The 17673-nt window shown below is 40.0% G+C and overlaps 1 protein-coding gene across 3 annotated transcripts in view; it reads left to right on the top strand.

The window, feature by feature from the left end:
• DDR2 (discoidin domain receptor tyrosine kinase 2) overlaps positions 1–17673 on the top strand; it is a 268529-nt gene that overhangs the window by 106213 nt on the left and 144643 nt on the right. For all 3 annotated transcript variants that reach the window (XR_015872921.1, XM_088459057.1, XM_088459058.1), the window contains 3 exons: positions 912–1095; positions 12429–12672; positions 15389–15451. Coding sequence is in view for 2 of the 3 variants with exons in the window: in XM_088459057.1 (XP_088315183.1) it covers positions 912–1095; positions 12429–12672; positions 15389–15451 (491 nt within the window). In the remaining variant the exon portion in view is untranslated. The remainder of the gene's footprint in view (positions 1–911; positions 1096–12428; positions 12673–15388; positions 15452–17673) is intronic.

Here is a 17673-nt window from a genome sequence, read left to right as displayed (position 1 = left end):
TTGTTTATAAAGTCCTCGTTTGTGCAGGTAAATCGTAAAGATTAATTATGAAGATTGATTACCTCCTGACCACAAGTAATAAGTAAAACATAGCACACCAGTCTCTCCCACAGGAAGTCAGTGCATATTAATACAATTTGAGAATTTGTGGGTTTTATGGCTTTATACTCCTCCTATTCATCTATCTGGTTTTCCACTGGAAATGAAAAATGTAACATCATTTCATTTGTATTGCCAATAATGTATGGTGATCGCGTATCTTATGCATTAATTAGCTATGTTATATGGTTTTACCTACTTTTAAAGAATGCAGTAATAAATGATTATTCTTTATTCAACCTAAGCCGTATACAGTCATCTATCTATCTATCTATCTATCTATCTATCTATCTATCTATCTATCTATCTATGTTTATAAGTATATCTGTCTCGATAATACATGTTGCCAATTGTTTTATATTTGTGTATCTGTTAATGATTTGTCAGGCTGCAGTATTATGGCCTCTGATAAAATCGGCTTGATGTCACATTAGAAGTGTGAAATATTAAACTGGTTGTTAATCTTAAGGCACACATCCACTTGCCGATAATACTGAGCGATTGCATGATTGCGACATCGTAATAGTGCAATCGATCAGTAATCACGCGCAAATCGTGCTCCCGCTGGTCGTTTCCGACATCAATCATCGGCCGAACATGCTGTATAACCTGTTGATAACGTCAGGTTGAGCATGTACGGGGATGATTGATGTGCCTACACTGAACGAGTGCTCGTTCAGTGTAGGCTCAACACAGAATGTCAAATGACTGCACGATTACAATGTCATAATCGTGCAGTCATTTTTTGGTCTGCAAGTGGATCTGTGCCTTTAACCTTGTGACTCATTAAGACTTTTCTTTATCCATATCAGCATGACTGAAGGACTTGGACAGTTGACTGATGGTGTTTCTGGACTTGATGACTTCACTCTTACCCATGAGTACCACATGTGGCCTGGATATGATTATGTAGGGTGGAGCAACGAAAGTTTCCCTAATGGATATGTGGAATTCATGTTTGAATTTGACCGAATAAGAAATTTTACGACAATGAAGGTTGGTTGTGCAAAGTACATTATTATTATTATTATTATTATTATTATTATTATCATTATCATTGATTCGTACAATACCAAGGTTTATTGCAGCACCTGACAGTGGGGAAACCATTACATACATAAAACAAGGATATACCAAGTACTAAAAATAAATGCAGATATGAAAATTGTTCAGGAGGGCTCTGCTTATGAGAGATCTAAAATTCGAATTGAAATTTATTTTAATCAATTTTGGGTTGACTTCTGAAACAAGAGATGTTAGTGTGGCTCAGAGTGAAGATTGGGAGAGTTGTTAGTGCATTAGTGTGTGTAGCTTACCTTATTAAAGCCGGGATAGATGGGTGAGGGGATATCCAGATAAAAGGTTACAGTAGTCAAGGCGGGAGTTGATACGATGGGCAATGTTTCTAAAGGTGTGCTATACACAGGGGCGTAGGGAGGGTGGAGCACCTGGAGCAGGTGCTATGGGCATCGGCAGCAGTGCAGGTCACCACCTGGAGTCAGTTCGGTGGAGTGCGGACCACACACTGACAATGTCTCTGAAAGGTTGTGCGACTTGGGCAGGGTCAGATTCTCTGACATGATACCAGCTGGCAGGATCACCACGTAGCAGTCACGCTACTTCTCAGTGAAGTATTATATACTGACAATAGCCTTCTTCAGTATGCGGGGGCTGCAGAAGGGGCTGCTGTATTAGGGACTGATGAACAGCATCCACTTCTACCTCTGCTCCCATGCGAAGGATGTGTCCCGGACCCAGCAGCCGAGGTGCACCGTATCCATTGCCATGGTGCTGGGGGCCTTCGTGGAGATCCCAGCCTACCTGATGAGATATACACTGGTGGCCAAAATTGCGGACACATTTTGAAATGTGAATGTTTTTCAACTTTGAATGCTTATAAAAACTGTTTCACTTCACGCAGTGCAATGATTCATATATCAAATGAAAGGAAATTTAATGCTGAATTCAACACAATAAACAGAGGTCAAATATTTGCATTACAAGGGAAGTTATGCTACTTTCAGTCAGACAAAGAAGCACAGATGCGTGAGATTCCAGAAGCAGATTGTAGTAACAGCTACTACCAGCCAATTGGAATCGTCATTCTGAGGACCAATCAGCTGTCATTTATGAGCAGGTACAAGGTCATGTTCAAAGGTGGGAAAGGTCAGTTTGGCTGTTTCATTTTGCAGAATAAAGTTGGTTGCTGAAGTGCAATTACGGTTGGATGTTTGTGTGTAATGTTTAGTGCTATTGACAGTGTAAAAAATAAATACAACAATGTCGTCCAGGCAAAATGGTGACTGGTCACCCAGGAAGAGATCCAGGATTGTGGTGTTATGTGAAACTGGTCTTTCATATGCAGCAATTGCTGAGAAGTTGGTGAGAATGTGACAACATCAGGAATACTAAAGTTTTGTTTACGCTATCAGGAAACACAATCTATACAAAACAAAGAAGGAAATGGTTGGAAAAAGTGCACAACAGCTGTTGATGATAGGAGAATAAAATTAATTTGCATCAGGGACAGATGAATGTCATCTGCGGCCATTAGCAGTGAACATAGTGCAACTGGTGTTTTTGTCAGTGCAAGAATGGTACGGAAAAGACTAACGGAGGTTGGCCTAAAAGGTAGGATTCCCCGAAAAAAGCCATTGCTGAATAAAAACCAACGGCAGAAACGAATACAGTCGGCAAAAGAACACATTGCATGGACAGAAGGTCAGTGGAAACAAGTGATATGGAGTGGCGAAACTAAGATATCGCTATTTGGTAGTGATGGGAGAAAATATGTGAGACATCACATCGGGGAAGAGGTACATCCAGATTGCATTCAAGTGACAACAAAGGATCCTACAAGTGTTATGATCTGGGCATGTATGACAGCAGATGCTGTAGGCCGCCTTTATGTCATAGATGGCACACTGAACAGCAGAAAGTACATTGACACCATCCTACAACCAAAACTTCTACGTTCTATCAGGGATCTTTGTCCAGATAATGCCCCATTTTTTTTCCAGCAGGATTTTGCTCCCTGCCACACTGAATGGATATGCCAATAGTGATTCACGGAGAATGACATACAGGTGCTGGGATGGCCAGGAAACAGACCAGACCTGAAAAAACTGGTACATCTGAGGCATCCATCCAATAAAAGACAATTAATTGAGGCTATAATTTTCTCAGGGCACCACATAATAAAGAAGAAAGAGCTCCAAACATTGGTTGGCTCAATGCCACGTCGCTGTCCTGCTGTCTTGAAAGATAAAGGATACCCAACAAAATACTGATAGGACAGTAACATCATAAGTACACAGGGATTTTCACCATAAGTGTTATTTTCACTGCATAACTTCCCTTGTGTTGAATTCAGCATTAAATTTAATTTAATTTGATTTATAAATCATTGCACTGCATGAAGTGTAACAGTTTTTATAAACATTCGAAGTTGAAAAACATTCAAATTTCAAAAAGTGTCCGCAATTTTGGCCACCACTGTATATCTTCCTATATATTATATACATGATCCGCCCTATATTCCTGTATACACTCCGTGCCCTTATATACTGGGGCAGATGTATGAAGCTCTGGAAAGTGATAAAGTGGAGAGTGATAAACAACCAACCAATTAGCTGTCATTTTTCAAACACATACGATACAAATAGGAGCGCTATAACTAAGGCCTGGTGTAAAGACTGTGTAAATTACTGATGACTTAATAATTGATTCCACTAAGGGTGAAGAGACCACAGAATGCAATGAAATAATGAGAATCTTACAGATAATAAATCAGGTAAAAATCTTTATAGACAATAAAAGGACCCAAAAAGCAAAAACATATAAAATGAAAAAAGAATCAAGTATAAATAAAACAATACATATGAAAAATAATGACATTAGCATAATATTGACATTAACATAGAAATAACCTAGAAATGTGGTGTAATAAAAAAATAGCAAAAACACTTGATACAATGATCCTCAAGGATGAACATATGTACCCTGATTTATTAGATCTGCCGTACTTTGTGGCTGAAGTGCCAGTTCTGCAGTAATATACAACTATGTTGCCATTTCGTATCAATATTGTCCTGTATTGAGTATGATATTTTAAATAGAAATCCTACCGTCTTGTGTTTAGGTAATAATCATCAACAGCTGAACTGGGTCAATTGTGCATCTGTAGTAGCAGCCAGTAGTAGATTTATAACAAGTCTCACTCCTTGTGCACAGGATTTACTGATAAAAAAAGATAGAATATCAAAATAAATAGATAAATTACCAAATGAACACCACTAATACAGTCTCCTCTCATGGAAAGAATTCGCTTGCAGGAAATTGGAGTCCCGATTCTGATGCATAGAAAGTGTGCACAGAGACAATGGTTATAGTGCAAATACCGAAAGACGGATCACGCTGAAAAATAAATTAATTGTACCACTATTAGTGTCGGTATGGTACCTTCAGAATCTGGCTTAGGGGTTCCACATCGCAGGGCCATCCAGTTTAATCCTTTTTGAGTGCACTCGTGGCCGAGTGTGTATGTCTGTCAGAGCTCCTTTAGTGTTTAGTGGATAGGTATCAATGCAGTGTTGTCCGGAGACACCGATTAATGTGCGGTGCAGGGGGAAATAACCCACAAAGGGTTCAGCTGTGCAGTATGTAGCAAGTGGGGTAGGTTTAGCTTGACGCGTTTCTCGGCTCTTGCCGTTTCATCAAGAAGCAGTCTCCACAGTAACAAAAACATTAGCTATAAATACCACACATATCCAATCAAAAATCGTCTTTCCCACCTAAGTCTTGTTCTCATTAAGTGATCTGACTTAATTAAAACTAATGTGAACATATCTCTGTTTATTCAACATGGTTAAAAAACAGACTTAGACAGAAATATTCATGTTCATAGGAAAAAGAGATCCTCATAGAGACAATATATATATATATATATATATATATATGATTATAATTGAAAATAAAAATGAAAATAAATATTAAGAAATATACCAATATATGAGTAAATAAAGATAAGAAGATAAGAAAAAATATTATAATAATATTAATCATAATAATTCTGATAATTATAATGGACATAATAATTGTAATAATTCTAATAATTATAATGGACCAAATACCACCAGACTAAAAATATATTTATTAAGTAATTTCACGCAAATAATATGTAGGATGTAGAAGATATTGTAACGTATATAGATATACTCTAAATGTTTTTGACATATATGATCCCAACTAAAATAAAAAAAAAAATAATAAAAAGTACTAATATCACTCAAATTGATTGTTCTGTTCTACTCCCATTATTTCACCAAAAAGATTAGAGATAGTTACTTATTTAATACTCAAAATCCCATATAGGGAATCAATCAGACTGAGTGAATTATAAGTACACAGGTAATTATCCAATTCATCAAAATACTCCTAATAATCATAATAATCCCATGGTTATAGCCAAAAGCATAATCATATATATGTGCTTGATTTATTCTTGTTGTTGTTAGAAAAGGCTTACGTGCAAATACGCAACCTTCAAGAATTGGTCCAACATTAGGACTGAGAGACGATAATACCAAAGAGGACCAAGACCAGTATTCGAAATTGAATACATCCATACATACACAAACCATACGTGTATGTATACATGGATACACACAATTCCGTGACCAAGCATGGCTTCAACTAAAAAAGTGAAAGACAGCAATGGAGAGATTCACCCGGTGAATCTCAGATTCCTAGACTGGAGAGCAGATACGAATAGGGAAGAGACAATGATGGTATTAAGGCAAATGTCAATTGAGCTGGATCAAAGGGTCAAAAGGACCCCCATAAAATTACCTACAGGGACCTGTAGTCTAATCCGGGAGATCATCAGATCCAGTGAATTCAAAATAAAGGGGGGGGGGGAGGGAATAACAGAGAGAGATACATGGTGCAGAAATCGAGGGTCATAGCCACTATCACTAGAACTAAATGTTATTTAGTTCTAGAGTATCATTGAGGGCGTGCGGTGTCAATGTATTCAATTTAAAAATCCAGAAGGCCTCTTTCCTACAGAGACGTTTGAATCTGTCTCCTTCATGGTTTGTATTTTTGAGCTGTTCAGTAGCTGTAATATTCAATTTGGCTATGCTCCCTTCAGAACAGGAGGAAAAATGTCTGGGTACATTGTGATTAGTAAGGCCCTTCACAATACCCCGCCTATGTTCAAGGAAACGTGTACTAAGTGCTCGTGTTGTTCGTCCAACGTATTGTATAGGCTGCTAGAAGTCTATCCATCTTTAGTAAAGAGGAGTTCTTACTAATAATCTTTTTAATTTCTTTGGCCAATGAATTAAATTGTGTAATAAAAGCCATGGACCTAGTTTCCTCCCTATAACCTGAATATTGTGATGAGCCTCTGGAATCACCATGATCACCTCTCAAGACTAATAATGTATCCCTATCTATCAATTTGACTTAAGTGCTCTATCTAGAATGACAGATGGATAACCTTGATAGAGCACTTGAACAATTCAAATTGATAGATAGGGATACATTATTAGTCTTGAGAGGTGATCATGGTGATTCCAGTGGCCCATCACAATATTCAGGTTATAGGGAGGAAAATAGGTCCATGGCCTTTATTACACAATTTAATTCATCAGCCAAATAAATTAAAAAGATTATTAGTAAGAACTCCTCTTTACTAATGATGGATAGACTTCTAGCAGCCTCCATGCCTGAAACAACTAAAGTTGTTTTCAGACGTTCCAACACATTAAAACAAAAATTGGCACCTAGTGGACTCAAAGATTGTATTAAGGCTAATGAGAACCACTCTGGAATATCCTGGTTACCACCCAAACCGAAAGGTTTTTTCAAATGTGGTTCGCCAAGATGCTTGACATGCCAACATGTGAGCCATAGGAATGTGATGGTGACTTAATTCTCTAGTGGAGAGGAGTTCAGTATTGAAAGTTTCCTAAACTGCAAATCTTCATTTGTGGTCTATGTCCTACAATGCGGTTGTGGAATACAATACGTTGGATGAACAACACGAGCACTTAGTACATGTTTCCTTGAACATAGGCGGGGTATTGTGAAGGGCCTCACTGACCACAATGTACCCAGATATTTTTCCTCCTGTCCTGAAGGGAGCATAGCCAAATTGAATATTACAGCTATTGAACAGATCAAAAATACAAACCGTAAAGGAGACAGATTCAAACGTCTCTGTAGGAAAGAGGCCTTCTGGATTTTTAAATTGAATACATTGACACCGCACGCCCTCAATGATACTATAGAACTAAATAACATTTAGTTCTAGCGATAGTGGGTATGACCCTCGATTTCTGCACCATGTATCTCTCTCTGTTATTCCCTCCCCCTCTCCCCTTTATTTTGGATTCACTGGATCTGAGGATCTCCCAGATTAGACTACAGGTCCCTGTAGGTAATCTTATGGGGGTCCTTTTGACCCTTTGATCCAGCTCAATTGACATTTGCCTTAATACCATCATTGTCTCTTCCCTATTCGTGTCTGCTCTCCTGACTGGGAATCTGAGATTCACCGGGTGATTCTCTCCATTGCTGTCTTTCACTTTTTTAGTTGAAGCCATGCTTGGTCACGGAATTGTGTGTATCCATGTATACATACATGTATGGTGTGTGTGTATGTATGGATGTATTCAATTTCGAATACTGGTCTTGGTCCTCTTTGGTATTATTGTCTCTCAGTCCTAATGTTGGACCGATTCTTGAAGGTTGCGTATTTGCACGTAAGCCTTTTCTAACAACAACAAGAATAAATCAAGCACATATATATGATTATGCTTTTGGCTATAACCATGGGATTATTATGATTATTACTAGTATTATGATGAATTGGATAATTACCTGTATACTTATATTTCACTCAGTCTGATTGATTCCCTATATGGGAGTTTGAGTATTAAATAAGTAACCATCTCTAATCTTTTTGGTGAAATAATGGGAGTAGAATAGAACAATCAATTTGAGTGATATTAGTACTTTTTATTATTTTTTTTATTTATTTTAGTTGGGATCATATATGTCAAAAACATTTAGAGTATATCTATATACATTACAATGTCTTCTACGTCCTACATATTATTTGCGTTAAATTACTTAATATATATCTTTTTAGTCTGGTGTTATTTGGCCCATTATAATTATTAGAATTAAAAAGATTATTATATCCATTATAATTATCAGAATTATTATGATTTATATTATTATAATAATATATAGAGATACAGTATGTTCACATTAGTTTTAATTAAGTCAGATCACTTAATGAGAACAAGACTTGGGAAAGACGATTTTTGATTGGATATGTGTGGTATTTATAGCTAATGTTTTTGTTACTGTGGAGACTGCTTCTTGATGAAACGGCAAGAGCTGAGAAACGCGTCAAGCTAAACCTACCCCACTTGCTACATACTGCACAGCTGAACCCTTTGTGGGTTATTTCCCTCTGCACCACACATTAGTCGGTGTCTCCAGACAACGCTGCAGGGATACCTATCCACTGAACACTAAAGGAGCTCCGACAGACATACACACGCGGCCACGAGTGCACTCATAAAGGATTAAACTGGATGGCCCTGCGATGTGGAACTCCTAAACCGGATTCTGAAGGTTCCATACCGACACTAATAGTGGTACAATTAATTTCTTTTTCAGCGTGATCCGTCTTTCGGTGTTTGCACTAAAATCATTGTCTCTGTGTATACCTTGTATGTATCAGAATCGGGACTCCAATTTCCTGCAAGCGAATTCTTTCCATGAGAGGAGACTGTATTAGAGATGTTCATTTGGGAATTTATCTATTTATTTTTATATTCTATCTTTTTTATCAGTAAATCCTGTGCACAAGGATTGAGACTTGTTATAAACTCCTCTACTACTGGCTGCTACTACAGATGCACAATTGAACCAGTTCAGCTGTTATTACCTAAACACAAGACGGTAGGATTTCTATTTAAAATATCATACCCAATACAGGACAATATTGATACGAACTGGCAGCATAGTTGCATATTACTGCAGAACTGGCACTTTAGCCACAAAGAACGGCAAATCTAATAAATCAGGGTAAATATGTTCATCCTTGAGGATCATTGTATAAAGTGTTTTTGCTATTTTTTGATTACACCACATTTCTAGATTATTTCTATGTTAATGTCAATATTATGCTAATGTCATTGTTTTTCATGTGTATTGTTTTATTTATACTTGATTCTTTTTTAATGTTATATTTTTTTGCTTTTTGGGTCCTTTTAATGTCTGTAAAGATTTTTACCTGATTCTGTAAGATTCTCAATATTTCATTGCATTCTGTGGTCTCTTCACCCTTAGTGGAATCAATTATTAAGTCATTAATACTTTACACAGTCTTTACACCATGCCTTAGAGATAGCACTCCTATTTGTATCATATTGGTTTGTATTTTAAGCTCCTCTATTGGTAGCAGCAATCACCTGAGGCCCTACCTAATTGTCTTTTTGCATTATTCCTTTTTTGCATTGGTCCATATTATTTAATATTACTCAACTGATTAATACTCCCTCCTTTATTTGTATAGCGCCCCCGGTTTGTGTATTTTTCAAACACAGCCTGTAACATGACAGTTGGGAGCTGAGTGGCTGGTTGGTTATCACTGTGTACTTTATCACTTTCCAGAGCTTCTTACATCTGCCCCACTGTGTGCCACTATACGGGGCAACGGTGACCTTTGTGTTGAGCGTGGCCTACCCGGTGAGTAAAAATCCTTCCTATTTGTGAGTGACCTGGGCAAGCCGATTATCCAGGCTGCTTGTCTCTTGGTGGCTGAGATGGCTCTGTGCCGACTTGTAGCTTCTTGCAGCATATACAGTATTGGCTCGGCTCATCTGAAGGCAGGACAAAATTGCAGTAACAGTGTCATCATTAGTAGACACACAATGCAACCCTGAAAATAGCGCAGGGACTGGAGGGAGTTGGGCGTGGGTGCCGGGCACAGTAAGCTAGAGTGTTGGTACAGAACAGCTGTTTTGGGGCCCCTATGTGTGATGGCCCCTGGGCAACTGCTCCAGTCACTCCACCATTAATCCATCACTGTGAGTGGTGAGTCACAATCCAAGACTGGATGCTCGGGCGGGCTTGCCAGCAGAATGAGGGGCCCGGTTGGGGCATGGTGGTGCAGGGGGCAGGCAGCTACTAGGTTGAATGGGCCGTGGGTGACAGTGATTTACTGTGTGCCCAGGCCAGAAAGGGGTGGGGTAAAACTGTAAAAACAAAGCCACTGGGTTGAAAGGGGTGTTACAGAGGCACAGAGAGGATAGGGGCAGGAGGAGGAAGGCACAGGCTCGACAGGAGCCGAGTAAGGTAGGACCCTAATAATACAGATTATTCATAATGCTCCTCATAAGTCTGGATGTGAACCGGTCTCTGTAGACCACTTATGATTTATTTTTTTCATTTCAAATTAGCCTCACATGCTGTCACGCCCACTTAAGCAAAATTCAATATGGAAGGGTGGGGGCACTGTAGCATTTGCATGCTCCAGATACCTGGGCTCCATGCTAAACCTCTAGCTATACAAGGTCGACATTCATCATGTTGACATTTGTAATGTCGACATGGCCAAAATGTGAACAAGCAGTATGTCGACATTGACCATGTCAACATTTATCATGTGAATACTGCTGAAATGTTGACATGATAAAATATCGCCAAGTGTTTTCAACAGTGTCGACATCATAACCGTCAACATTTTGATGTGAATATGGAATTTATGACTGCATCCCGTTTCTAAGATGGAGACAACAGAACAGAGATAGAGGCTGGATCTAGGATTAAAGCAGAGGCCAGTGTCTAGTGGAATCTAGTGATTTACAGTAGGTAGCATTGTAACATCAATGTGGTTATACTAAGGAGATAATTTATTACATGAGATTGTACAGAATGGGAGAGGTCAGACGGAGAATGGTAGATGTGGGTGTCATCAGCATAGATATGGTACTGGAGGCAAATTATTTCCTAAGAAACTATGTATTCAGTGACAAACGCAGACAGCCAAGAACAGAGACTAGTGGTACCTAAAAGTATAGTATGAGTGGAGAAGAGGATGTGCCAGAGGTAGAGAAACAAAAGTACTTAGATGAATTGCATTCAAAATTTTTCAATACTGCATTTGATATAAAAAAAATTATTATTTTTAGAAAACTTCAGTGCATCCACACAGTAGCCGTCCACTTCGCAGAAGTCTATGACTCCTTGAGATCTGATAAGTATGGTCTCCTTGTCACTGTGGATGCTTCATGTGACGCATGCACAGACCCAATTACTGTTTTTAAGGCATGCGCAGTCTGTAGAAAATTGCAAGATGCGTCTGCTTTTAAACTTGCATCAAACTCAGAATTGGGCCCATTATGTACATTTTTATATAATTGTATTAGTTTTAGTGAGAGGCTGACTAACAATCTATATCATGTAATAGATGTCATGTGTAATTAGTACTTAATACATTATGTGATATATAGAAAGATAAAAGAGTGAGCAATATGTGACAATAAGTGTGACTCGGGCAATCCTTCCTCCTTGCTGCTGCTGCTCCTCCATCCTCTCTCTCCCACGGACTGCTCCCAGAATGCCATTAGCAACGACGTCACTCGTGGCCCCGGCATTCAGGGAGACTGGGACTTCCAGTGGGAGGGAACAATGGCACTGCGGCCGTTGCAGGTTGTAAATATGGCAGCATGATGCAAGAGCGGATGGGTACCGCCGCATTAGTCTACGCTAGTGCGGTGACTGCAGCCGCACACTCAGGCCACAGCGCCTCGGGCAATAGTCCTGCTTGCCCACTCCTAGAACCGCACAGGACCCGTATGAAAGCACCTCTTATATTATGTTGAAAATGAAGGTGTGTGGTTCAGCCCCTTCCCCTTTTCTCTAAGCATTCAGGGAATCACACATTTACTTAGTACCACCTACTGCTGTTTACTAATTGTTTCCATATTTCATTTCCTGAATGCAATTGTACAAGAACCTCTGGTTGGAAAAGGGGAACCAGTATAATGAAACATATTTATAGCTAATCTAATATAGCTCTGTACCTTTCACCACATTTTATAAATGTTGCATCTGGTGTGTTACAACTACAGTATTATGTTTAAGTACACCACTAATCCACCCGTTGTATCAGACATAAATCTTGTAATTGCATATTAAATGGCCGAAGTGTATTAAGGAAATATGTATGTGAAATGTAAAAAAACCCACACACACATTATTTTTGTATCTCTGAAGCATCTTGTCCCCAACCATTGCAGGTACATTGCAACAACATGTTCTCAAAGGGAGTGAAGATCTTCAAAGAGGTGCAATGCTTCTTTAGATCTGAGGCCAATGAATGGGAAGCAAATTCTGTCTTGTCTGTCTTGATACTGGATGACGCCAATCCCAGTGCCCGCTATGTCACTGTTCAACTTCATAATCGCATGGCCAGGGCAATTAAATGCCAGTACTATTTTGCTGACTCTTGGATGATGTTTAGTGAGATCACCTTCCAGTCTGGTAAGTATACTAATACTCAAATAACAACAACAAAGTAGCATTGTCTCTATTGAATGTTTTATTTCCTTTAAGGAAGTGTAATAATATAAATTATACATAAAGGATATAGGAAAACAAAACACTAAGGCTAGTCCAGGCCCAGTTGCCAAATATTTTGGTTTTGGTTAAAATAACTCACTGACTTTGAGTGAAAGCTGGTGCTTGGTACCCCCTGAGGTGGAGTTATACTAAAAAGACTCCTCACAGGAAGAACACAGACAATAATGATGTTGGAAAATAAATTTAAAGGAAATATATAATCAACAAGTATGCCAGTGGCTAGATCATATGTTAATACGACGGCATCGGGTAATAAAAGATGTGTGTGAAACATAACCGGGTAAGCCACGGCCTTTTATGGGTTTTGGGGATTTTTCTATTGTAACATTTCAGCAATTTGTACGTGCGATTATATATTTGGCCATGGACTCTGAAGCAAAATGGACCGTTTCCAGGAGGTATTGCAAGCTGAGCCCTATAGATGCAAATGATAATGCACTGTTACTCCGCTTCACCGTCTCCCAGCCTCCCGCCAATCAGCGGCTGCCGGCAGCTCTCGTGGAAAGCAGAGAAAAGAGGCATTGCTTTTGTGGCGCAAATCCGGCGCTGATTGACCTGGAGTTGCGAGCCTGGATCAACGTGTTGGAGAAGTAGGTGAGGAAAGAGCGCCCCCTACGGCAGCAGCCTCACATGTTGTGCCGCCCATGCGCCCTCCCTCATTATGTAATAGCTACGTCACACAGCCAGGCGGTCAATCAGGAGCTGAACTGGGCACAACATACACAGTGGCTAGGGCACCGGGTCCATATGAGACCACCAATAGTGCGTGAGAACAGCAGCCGGCGTTGGTCACACCATCCCGCTTCCCCCGGGTCACTTTGCTTGCTCTGTATTCTGGTAGTTTTCTTTACATTTTCAGGTTAGCTAAACCAAAGCATTTATTATGGTTTTTGTGGATTTTTTTTCAGCAAATTTTCTACAGTTTAATTCCAAATACTGTAATTTATTGCTGATTGAAATCCATCGCAAAAGGAATCACAGTAATATCTTAATTGGTCTTTGAGATATTCAAATTCAAAGAGCGTTCCGGACAAAGGGACTAAGCAAATTATATATATATATATATAAGCCTAGGAGCCACTGTTTGTTTCAACTTGCAAAGCAAAACAGGGAGGCAACTCTGGATCAAGTAGAGACAGGCAGTGTTATGTTACCAGGTACCATAAATCCAATCACAGATAATGATAATCTGATCGGAGAGCATTGCACAACCTCTCATTACATGTGGAAATGCAATTTTGTGGGTAGGGTGAAACACAAACCTCAGGCAGTAGTCTGTAGATCATAGAGACACAGTCATATGATCAGATGAGTCATCCTTCAATCTGTTTTCCACTAAAATAAAAGAACATGTGTAGCACATGCCAAAAAGTGTCAGTGACTGTTTCCCATAATGATGATGCTAGTAGGATTCTCATGGTGAGGTTTGCATTTATTCTGCATTGTTTAGGTTTACTCGGATCAAATAAAGGAAAGGAAAATAAATCAATTTAAACACAGACCTGAAGGTTACTCAGATGAATGATGGAGAGATAAGATGGATGCCTCCTCGGACACCGCTGCGGGTCACAGAAGCCGGGAAGAGGCATCTATTTATGCAAGACACCTCCTATGGCACTAACACAACTACTGTGCAATAGCGTACAACTCTGAATCAGCCCCTATGGCAACTATAACTGGTGTATGTGCATCTCTTGTGGTCCCTATACTTTACTATTACTAGGCCTGGAACTGGTTTTCACTGTGACAGGGTGACCCCATGCTGCAGGTTTCCGTGTTATAGCACCCTGTGCTAGCTTGGTGCTGATTGCACCTGGTTAGCACATTAGTAGGGAGAACCTGTATTCTTGTTTTAGTGAGAACCAGCCCAAGTTGACTAGCACATACATCAGGGATGTTTGGTGATTTTGTTTTTTGAGGGTGTAAAATGTGGTTGTTTACATGACAGTTTGCCTTTATTAGATTGGGAAATTGCAAATCGCTATGTAAATTACAAAAAGTTAGTCATTTGTATGGTCATTTTTGCAACTCATTGTTTACTAAATTCCTCTGTAGACATTTACACAGACTCACAATGATTCCAAGACATACACTGGCACTTTGATAGAAGTCCTCTTTTTATCTTATATTTTTGCTTCTGTTGCGGCCACAGTAAAATCTGAGCCTGAAGATGCAGCCTACAGGAAGTCGCAAATGATGCAACTTCCTCATTCTTACTGAACAGGTTGTATACTTGGCAGTGGCAGCTCCAGAGGTGGGGTTGTAGCGCAGTCCAAAATTCAAATAGAGGCGCCACACCAACTGCCAGTGAGTCCTGGACAGCGATGTTTGGGATGGCAGTTGGTGTGGCTCCCATATTTGAATTTTGGACTGTGCTACAGCCCCACCTCTGGAGCCGCCACTGATCCTTGGGCTTAGTAGCTGCTGCGCCCATGAAAAGAGTGTAGGGAAATACTATAACTCATGAAAATGGAAGATTAGCTTCTTCACATGCCAAAACATGATGAGTATTTAAATATTATTCACAGAAATTACTATGTCCTTCTTACGTGTATTACTGTACAAGGCTGTAGACTGATTATTTTATCATGTCAATATGTTTCCTCTGTTCCAATAGATGCTGCTATGTACAACAATACATTGAGTCCCCCACGGCCAGCTAGTGTTCCAACAACATATGGTATGTACTAATTCTGTAAACATATTAGCCATAACACAATAAACCATGAATACATTAGAAAATAGCTAAAGTCTTCTCAATGGACTAGAGAGGTCTCTTTCTTGTGGACTGTGGACTTGATTCAGACCTGCTCGCTAGGATGCAATCGCTTGTTGCTGGACGATATTTGCATTCTGACATGTGTATGCATCACATTGTGCTTGCGTGAACCACTGCGACAGATCAGGAAGCACTCGCTCGCTCAGCATAGACAGCCCAGTTGAATGAATGACAAGAAAGGCCGTTTGTGGTAGAGATGAGCAGGTTCGGTTCCCAGAGAACTGAACCCACCCAAATTTAGCATATCCGAGTCGGGTCCAGGCAGGCTCGGAGGTTCCCGCCTTACTCAGTTCTCGAAACCGAGGCAAAACCATAGAGACGGAAATCTCGTGGTTCGCGAGCTTTCGGCTCTATGATCAATGTAGTATATAGGGACCACGCGACAGACGCCATTTCACTCCGGCTGCGGAGACTGAACAGGGAGGGTGGGTAGTGTAGGGCTGGGAGAGGTGCTGGTGCTATCTGCTGTGTCCTGGGCTGGTGCTGATCCATTCTGGTCTCTGGTCACGGTGCTGTCACTGTGCTGTCTGCTGATCCATTCTGGTCTCTGGTCACGGTGCTGTCACTGTGCTGTCTGCTGATCCATCTGGGCTGTCTGCTGTGTCCTGGGCTTGTGCTGTGTCCATCTCTGGGCCCAAGTTCTGTACTCCCCAAAAAAAAAAGAGTAAAAAAAAATAAAAATAAAAGTGTCTTTTTATATTTTTCTGTGTGTACATGCGCCGTTAACAGGCTTAAACACAGTAGCACACAAGAGCCAGCCAGTAACGCACGTTGCAACCTTGTGCTGCCCGACTACATTTGTTCTAAAAAAAAACCAATAAAAGTGTCATATTTTTTTCTTGTTTGTGTGGGTGGGTTTTCACCTTAACCGCTGTAGTGCACAAGATCCAGCCAATAACGCACGTTGCAACCTTGTGCTGCCTGATTCTAGTCGTTCTAAAAAAAAAAATACAATAAAAGTGTCATATTTTTTTCTTGTTTGTGTGGGTGGGTCTTCGCCTTAACCGCTGTAGTGCACAAGATCCTGCCAGTAACGCACGTTGCAACCTTGTGCTGCCTGACTCCAGTCGTTCTCAAAAAAAAAAATAATAGTATCATATTTTTTTCTTGTTTGTGTGGGTGGGTTTTCGCCATAACCACAGTAGTGCACAAGATCCAGCCAGTAACGTAAGTTGCAACCTTGTGCTGCCTAACTCCAGTCGTTCTAAAAAAAATAATAGTGTCATATTTTTTTCTTGTTTGTGTGGATGTGGTTTTTGCCTTAACTACAGTAGTGCACAAGATCCAGCTAGTAACGCACGTTGCAACCTTGTGCTGCCTGACTCCAGTCGTTCTAAAAAAAATAAAATAATAAAAGTGTCAGATTTTTTCTTGTTTGTGTGGGTGGGTTTTCGCCATAACCGCAGTAGTGCACAAGATCCAGCCAGTAACGCACGTTGCAACCTTGTGCTGCCTGACTCCAGTCGTTCCAAAAAAAAAATACAATAATAGTGTCATATTTTTTTCTTGTTTGTGTGGGTTGGTTTTCGCCTTAACCGCAGTAGTGCACAAGATCCAACCAGTAACGCACGTTGCAACCTTGTGCTGCCTGACTCTAGTCATTCGAAAAAAAAAAATACAATAAAAGTGTCATATTTTTTTCTTGTTTGTGTGGGTGGGTCTTCGCCATAACCGCAGTAGTGCACAAGATCCTGCCAGTAACGCATGTTGCAACCTTGTGCTGCCTGACTCCAGTCGTTCTAAAAAAAAAAAATAATAGTATCATATTTTTTTCTTGTTTGTGTGGGTGGGTTTTCGCCATAACCACAGTAGTGCACAAGATCCAGCCAGTAACGTAAGTTGCAATCTTGTGCTGCCCGACTACAGTCATGATCAATCGTTACTCCGGGGCCAAGTTCTTCTGGAGCTGACAAAAAATATAAATAATCATATGTCGTTTTTTCTAATATTTTTGTGTGTGCGCACGACTGCACGTATGCAGTGTCGGACTGGGTCATTAAAGGCCCACCAGAGAAATGCAGAGGCAGGGGCCCACCAAAGGGGTGTGACCAACCATTAGGTAGGTGTGATCATTAACGGGAGGGGCACGACCGTCCCACAAAGCAAACAGCATAATATTATGC

This window comes from Taudactylus pleione, unplaced genomic scaffold (assembly GCF_031769625.1).
Source record: "Taudactylus pleione unplaced genomic scaffold, aTauple2 ptg000889l, whole genome shotgun sequence".
NCBI lineage: Eukaryota > Metazoa > Chordata > Amphibia > Anura > Myobatrachidae > Taudactylus > Taudactylus pleione.
Note: the sequence above shows the minus strand (reverse complement) of the source record. Positions and strands in the feature narration are given on the sequence as shown.